The 8237-nt window shown below is 46.1% G+C and overlaps 1 protein-coding gene across 6 annotated transcripts in view; it reads right to left on the bottom strand.

Moving 5' to 3' along the window:
• CEPT1 (choline/ethanolamine phosphotransferase 1) overlaps window positions 1–8237 on the bottom strand; it is a 30502-nt gene that overhangs the window by 21618 nt on the left and 647 nt on the right. For all 6 annotated transcript variants that reach the window (XM_036453336.2, XM_036453335.2, XM_036453330.2 and 3 more), the window contains exon 2: window positions 1878–2287. In XM_036453336.2, the coding sequence (XP_036309229.1) occupies window positions 1878–2187 (310 nt within the window). In that variant the 5' untranslated portion in view covers window positions 2188–2287. The remainder of the gene's footprint in view (window positions 1–1877; window positions 2288–8237) is intronic.

Consider the following 8237-nt stretch of genomic DNA (forward strand, 5'->3'; position numbering starts at 1 on the left):
ACTTTCCTCTCTGAAATATAAAACAAAAACAAAAAATAATCAAACTCAGTACAACTGGAAGGCTTTCACTGGAATCAACCCATTTCCCTGTTGTTCTTCTGTATCTCTAAAGATGTGGGTAATCTGGACCAAATTCCTCTGGAAGTAGCAGTTAGGTCCTCAAGTAAGCTACTTGTAAAACAGCTCAAAGGACAGGTAATAAAGAATCCAAGGACAGCCAAGCTGGTGTGGCTCGGTGGCTGAGGTCATGGTGTGATTTCAGGTCAGGGCACATGCACAGGTTGTGGGCTCGATCCCCAGTGAGGAGCGTGCAGGAGGAAGCTGGTCAATGATTCTCTCTCATCGTTGATGTTTCTCTCTCTCTCTCTCTCTTCCTTCTTCTCTGAAATCAATAAATATATACATATTTTTTTAAAAAGAAAGAATCCCAGGACATATTTGTGGAGGAGACAAGTTCATGCAGGTCCCCGCCTGACCCCTGCAGGGCCTGCTGGCCAGGTCCAGACGGCGCCTGGCCACAACAGAGGTGGCTTCCGGGAAATCCCCTCCCCTGTCAGCTGGTTCCTGGAACTGGCTGTGCTCTGCCCCTACCGAGCGGGTCACTCCCAGGAACCCTGTGCCTCCCGCCCTGTTCTCCGTGAGCCTTCCGTCCTGCCCTGGGAAACTGTCTTCCGTCTTATGTAAAGCTAGACTGGTTTCTGTCTTCTAAGTCTCCTGCCTGATGTAAAGTAAGATAGTTAAGAAAATGAGAAAAAACCAGAAATATGTCCATACACTCTGTATGGATTTGTATGGTCCAAGAGGAATTAAACTAGTTGTTCAAGGATGAGGGGGAAATGAGCTCTGGAAAAAAATCAACTAAGAGTTGATGAAAACAGAAAGGGACAGATGACGACAATGTCACCTTTAAGGACAAAATCATATGACATGACTACTTAGAAAATTGTTACTGTAAGCTTAAAACATACAAGAAATGTGTGGCCATAATGACGCAAGGTTCGGGGTCACGTTTAATACCTTGAGTTGAGAACCACCTTCTATTTTCTTGGATTCCGTGTGACCAACCATCCTGATTAATATGGGCGCAACAAATGTCTGATTCTTCCCTCCGCCCGACTACCACAGTTCACTTTCCGACACGGAAATTTTTAAAGCCAACGAAGTAAACAATTTGCCCATTCTGATGAAGGGTCCTGGTTTCGGTTTTGGTTTTACGTGGTGAGTTCAGAGGGAAACAGAGGAAGCAGCAGCAGACGCTGCGTCTGAGGAGGCCCCGGGAGGGCGTCCCCAAGCAGGTCCACGCTTCCTTTAGGAATGGCTGCCACGGTGGGACACCGAGCAGGAGAGACACTCAGGGACTTGTTCTTACCCTGCTCTTGCCTTTTAGGATCACAGAGATATCTGTCAGCCACAGGTGTTTACGGGAGAGAAGAGCGATACTCACCATCGCTCTGGACGGAAGAGGGCAACGCTGTGGATGTGACTGACTGACAGCACGCCCCCTCACCACCACAGACTGCCCTCTCTGATTCTTTTAAACTTTGCTGAGGCTTTATTCAGCCATCTCCCTCTCCCCCCACCCCCCAAAAAGAAAGCAAACTCTTTTGTAAAGAACTGAGATTTATTGATTCTAAAGGAATGTTTTATGTGTTCATCTCCACTAACAGTAATTTACCTACAGAATCAGAGTCCACCCTCTACGTATGGTTTCTCGTACCCAGGAGGAAGGTTGCAGTAGCAAGTTTTATCAAACTGTCTTAGGGGACCGGATATTTGGAAACAGCTGACAGTCAGGGTACCCGATCGTTACCTAGAAATCTAATGACAGTGTTTCCGGTATGTGAGCGATGTGGTCACTGGCTGGAGACATCCCTTACCTGCTCCGTGGCCGTGGGGCAGTAAAAGACCAATAAGACCGTCGTGCAGATGTTTATGGACAGCCCGACGATGGTGATGAGGTTCGGGGCGATCCAGGAGGGGACTCTCCCCACCAGCCACTCCCAGTAGCGCTGCATGAGGGGCTCCAGCAGGGACCGGCCGGCGCTTTGGTATCTGTGCTCCTCCAGCCGCTTCAGCTGGTGCCTGGACAGCGGCGGCGTGGGCAGCTGGAACAGCTTGCTCAGCACGCACCCCGGGGTGCTCGCGGGCCCGAAGCCCACGGGGGACTCCGCGCGCAAGTCCCCGCATCGCTTCTTGGATGACCGCGGGCCGCTCATGGGCTCTGGCTTTCCTTTCCTCAGAGAGAAGGCTTTGTCTGGCTTCACTGCTTTTGGTGGCTGGTCTCTACCTGGGGGTTGGGGGGGCGAGGACAAAAGTTTTGTCAGCCATTATTTACATGAATAAGTTAAAATAATGAAAGTCAAACTGGTAATAGACTTTCAAACCGGGATCAAAAAAACCAGGGGTTTGCTTTTAATATATTTTATTGTTTTTTTTACAGAGAGGAGGAGAGAGGGATAGAGAGCTAGAAACATCAATGAGAGAGAAACATTGACCAGCTGCCTCCTGCACATCCCCTACCGGGGATGTGCCCGCAACCAATGTACATGCCCTTGACCGGAATCGAACCTGAAACCCTTCAGTCTGCAGACCGATGCTCTATCCACTAAGCCAAACCGGTTTCAGCCAGGGGTTTGCTTTTGGTTTTGGTTCTTATTGACGGTGCCTCCTGCTGCCCCATCATGTGACTTCAGAGCTCCCGGTCTCTGTTATCTCACTGCCTTCAGTCCTATCAGGGGACAAATCCTATAAATGATCGAATCATTTCAAATACATGAACACGGAGGTCCGAAGGCATACCCCAAGAGCTAGCAAAGGAGTATCTCCATTGTGGATCTTAAACTACATTTTTTTATTTCATGCTGACAGTTAACATTTATTGAGCACTTACTATATACAAAAAACTTTAAGCATGCCTTCATGTTTCCTGTATTAACTCATTTAATCCTCACAACCACCCCGGAAGGTAAGGACTATTAATTATACCTATTTTACAGAAAGTGAAACTAAGGCAAAGAGAGGCTGATCATTGACTAGTGAGGTTCAGACAAACACAGGCTTCCTGTTTAAGCTAAAATGAAAGATAAAACGTCTCACCAGTAGGAAAGGATTCTCTACAGACAGTATTCCGGGTGGGGGCAACAGCAGCGAAAAGGTGACTTTCAGAGGATGATGGCCGATGGACTGAGGTGATAAGGAAAAAGGCTGCATACATTGGTGATTAATCAGAAAGGACTTTGAATGTAATCCCTGAAGTACGTGCGTGTGACTCAAAACATATCAGAGATAACGTAATTATTGTTTTTAAGCAGTGTAAGGAAATAATGACGTGCGTTTTCAAGATTAATAGGATAGATATACACTAATCAGAATAGAGAGAGGAGTGAGAACATTTAAAAATTAGTATGGCTCCGTTGACTGGAGGATCTATCGCCTGTGTGATGAAAGGTCGCAGGTTGGATTCCGGGTCAGGGCACCTGCCTAGGTTGTGGGTTCGATGTCTGGTCAGGGCATGCATGGGAGGCAACCAATCAATGTTTCACTCTCACATGGATGTCTGTCTCTCTATATATATATACACAGAAATACTGTAGGTGTCTCCATGGTTTACTCTTCATCCCATCTCAGAGGTTTCCCAGCTTCGCTTTCTCCCACCTCCCAAATCTCCCACCAATAACTTTCGTGTACCCCTGGTACCCGCTTTGGGTCTGATGTATAAAATAAACGGCAAAGCTACCATTCTCTGGAGCATCTTCTCAATCTGTTGAGATTTCATTTCCTGGCAACTGTCAGTTTGGCTCAAATAAATCCATGAAAGTTCTCTGCAGGTTCGGACATTCCTTTACGTCGACTTGTGTCCCAAACCGATTGATTACAACCGGAAGCAACGCTTATATAATGCCAAACAACCGGTTACAAGATCATTTTAGATCAAATGGCAGACTGATAACCACCAAAACGCTTAGCTTTACGGTAAGCCAGCTTTTCTATAGTCAAACTCAGGATGCGTTTTAATATTTGGTATGCTCTTAAGGAATTTCGCTTAAAGCTGGAACAAAAAGTTTAGCCAACTTAACTTATATTTTATTATATAATATTTCACACACACCCCCCCCCTCAGTTTCCCCCGTTTTTTAAAGGTAACACAGTGAGGGTGCTGGCCCACTTTTGGCACTGACAGCTACAAGCAACCGATCCTGATGGTTTTAAGTTTGAGCCTTTGGCAGGACTGTATGATAAACTGATACTTTTCCTTCTGGGTGTTTTCCCTTGCTGACCTAGATTTTTTTTATTTTTAACCATTTACTTCTCCCTTGGAAAAAAAAAAATCTACATTTTGACAAACCTTTCTAGGCCTAGCCACTGTCTAATTCACCCCAGGGGTGGGAGGTGGGGGTGGGGGGGAGCCAAAAAGGTTTCGAACATTTCAATTTGGCAAGGTTGTCTCTGCGAAGTTGTTAGCAACAAGATTGCAAACACATTCAGATACACGTGGCCCCTGACATGCTGTGCTTTCAACGTGTCCAGACCACCACAGGGCTGCCGTCACTGCCAGTCCCACCTCCCTCCATCACACCCGAAACGCAGGGGCTATTGACGGGAAACTCATCTCAGGAAAAAACAGGGGCTTCTGAATTTTAGCAAATTTTATATTTCAAGGAGGCAGGACAGGGTAGATGACTACGGTAGGAAGATCAGACTATATGGAGAGAAAGGGGAAAAGGGCGTGGGATGGAGATATGAAAAAGAGGCACAAATATTACAAAAATTATTTCGGCCACTTGGGATTTTTGCCTAAGCCAGGTCTATGGCCAAAGGATGAAAAGAAAATACCATTTTCTTGCCACACTACAAGGAACTAAAAAAGAAAAAAGTGAGGAACTAAAAAAGAAAAAAGTGACCAAGAAAAAAATTAAGATTGTCACTGGCTAGAGAAACCTAGTTACCAGTTGTAAGTTTTTATGAGAAAACTAGAAGCCCCGATGCACGAAGATTCGTAAACAAAACACACACACAGTCCCAGCTCTCACATCCAACGGGAAAATAACTAAAAACAGGTAAACAAGCAAGTAAGATGACACACTGTGATAGGTGCTATGACAAAAACAAAGTGTGGAGCCAGAAAGCAGTGGACTGCGGTGCGCGGTGTGAATAAGGTGGCTGAAGTCTGGGAAGAGGCAGCATGGATACCAAATATAGAAGATACCAAATCCAAGAGCAGCAGAAACCATCCACAGAAAAGGAACCGGCCCCGAGGCAAGAAAAAAACTTATCTCATACAGGCACCTTTGAGATCAGTATGGCTGGGCAGCTGTAAACCAAATCAAAGAGTTACTGTGATCACTTTCCAACATACACATAAGTAAACTCAGTATGCTGCACGCTAGAAACTCACATCATGTTAATATAATGTTATATAGTTATGTCATATTTTAATGTCATTAATCTAATGTTATATGTTAACAATATCTCAATAACAACACCCCCCCACACACACAAAAAAAGAGTGGAATACAATGAAGTTTGAAAAGCCAGACAGTGCAGAGGTTTATGGTCCACAGCACGGAGTTTTCATTCTGATGTTATAGAAAGCCATCGAGGAGCTTTTAAAGAAACCTGTAATTTTGTAGCACAGCCCATTTGTTAACCGAGGAAATCTACACTAATAAAAGAGAAAGATGCAAATTGACTGTACCTCTGCAATAACCACCCATCCAATCAGGGGTGTGTATGCAAATTAACCCAACAAAGATGGCGGGTTAATTTGCATATGCAGGAGCAGAGTGAAGACCAAAGACTGAAGAGGCTTGGCTTCTCTGCTGTGATTGGAGCGGAGGAAAACTGGTGCCGGCAGCCAGGGAAAGGAAGGCCCATTGCACGAATGTTCATGCAATGGGCCTCTAGTGTTTTCATAAATTGTAATAGTAAATTTTTAAAGTAAAAATTTCCCACCCCCTGAATAACACTGATCACAGGCCTATTGACAGCCATCGCAACCTTTCCACTTCTAATTAGCACAGTCCCCTCCTCTGCTATAACCTTTCATAGCACTTACCACACTTTAAGCTTCTTTTGCTTGTGGTTATTGGTGGCAGTGATGGTGTTTTGGTCTTTCCTCACCAGGTCTGTGAGCACCTGGAGTGTGGGGCCATATGTATCGCAACCTTGTTTTTCTTCCCCCAAGAATCTCATAGCAGAGCTAACGTTAAGTAGGCAATTAGTTCTCGTTTGTGGAACAATGAGCAAATGTGATTCATCTAGTATTTAATGATCACTTAGTGGTTCTAGACCTTGAGGAAATAGAAAGATTGAAATATGCCATCCATGCCCAAACAGCCGAGGGAACAAACTGTTGTGGGAGTCCAGAGGAGGGGGCCGGGATGAGCTAACAGTAAGTTTTCTTTGGGCAGGCATGCATATTTTTATGTGAAAAGTCCAACAAAGGGCCCTGGCTGGTGCGCTCAGTGGTTAGAGCACCAGTCCATGCACTGAAGGGTGGTGGATTCAATTTCTGTTCTGGGTTGCAGATTCCTTCCCACCCCAGGCTGGGATGCATGCGAGGCAACCAATTGATGTATCTCTCTCATATCTGTGCGAGCGCACTCGCGCTCGAGCGCGCATGCGCGCGCGCTCTCTCTCTCTCTCTCTCTCTCTCTCTCTCTCTCTCTCTCTCTCTCTCTGTCTCTGTCTCTCTCTGTCTCTGTCTCCCTCCTTCCTTTCCACTCTCTCAAAAATCAATGGGGAAAACCTAACAAAGGTACAAAAATATAATCTGAGATATTTAATGAATACGTTCACTAAAATCACAATTTGTGGAACTTAAACCTAAGATGCAAAACAACTGTGCTTAGAGCAACTGAGGACAATGGCACGCAGCCTGCATTACTCCTGGGCTCAGCACCGGGGAGCATCGGACACGTATCGCATGAAAAAAGGAATCTCCATTGCTCAGCAGAGCGTAAGGGAAGCTTACACAATACCCAACCTGCAGTGGGAGATTCTAGAATTCCCAGCTCCCATGCCGAAGTGTGCCAAGTTTTGAGCTGCACTGATTCAGCAATATGTTTACTAGTACAACCTCTCACAGATGCTGGTGACTACACAGCATTCACGGCGCTCCTAAAGGAAAATTCTCATGGCCAGCACGATTGGGGAGGCAGAGAAGATTAAAAAAGCAAGTAAAAGAGAGACAGAGAGAGCCAACAAGATCAGTGGATTACATTCAGCATTATTTAACAAGTGATACCCAAAACAAGCCAGCAGAAACAAAAGCCTTTTCAGTAGCTTTGGAAGCAGAAACAATTCTGTGTGATACAATTCACATCTACTGTTTTGCCGAAGTGAAATCTTGCATTCCTCAAAACCGGGAAACAGCTCCCTCCGAGGAGGGGGGTGGAAGGTGGGGGCAGAGGGAGAAGCAACAACCTAGCATTTTATAGATGATCTTCTTACTCCCTTAGAAACCACAGCACAGCATGACCCTCAGAAAGAACATCACCAGCACTTTTCGCGGGCTCAAAGGAGTCCACTGCTGCCTAGAAAACACATCGACAATGCAATAAAATGTAATTGGGGCTGTAAAAAGTTTAGAGTTATATATCAAACACTTACTGGTGTTTATAATGCAGACTTTAAGAGAGACCGGTTGTGGGCGAGGAAGGAGAATAAATTTATAAGACGATCGCTGTAAATATCCAGTAATACTCTATTAAGTGGACAACAAATAGACACGCCTCTGTCGGAGCGGGTTCGCTTTTTCACCTGGAAGGATCGGAAGGCCTGCACAAGGACGGGGCTTTGGCTAATGTTTCTCAGCACAGACCCCACAGGCAGCAACAGCCTCCCTCCCTCCATCTGAAATTTTATGAGGACGACCATGGTCCTCCAGTAGAAAAGCTGGAAAGGTCCTGCCCACAGCCTGACTGGTGCGGTCACCGAGCACATTCCTGCTCGTTCTCGCGTAGGGACGGGACAGTTTCTGTCCACCTACAAGACGAGACGCTCATGCGGTGGAGAGATCGCTCAGGCTTTGCCTACTACGACCTTACTATGCCTTCATTCAGGAACGGTGACTTCCGAGCAAAACTATACATCCGATCCAAAGGATGCAAAAAGGCCAACGCGCCAGGCACCGAACGGGAGGAAAGTTAAGGCGGCCGGACGTGAAGGTCCCATTCATCCGCGTTCCCGCGGAGCCGGGCGGGCACCGGCCCCCTCCCGCCTGGCTCCGCGATCCA

This window comes from Pipistrellus kuhlii, unplaced genomic scaffold (assembly GCF_014108245.1).
Source record: "Pipistrellus kuhlii isolate mPipKuh1 unplaced genomic scaffold, mPipKuh1.p scaffold_m20_p_24, whole genome shotgun sequence".
Lineage (NCBI taxonomy): Eukaryota > Metazoa > Chordata > Mammalia > Chiroptera > Vespertilionidae > Pipistrellus > Pipistrellus kuhlii.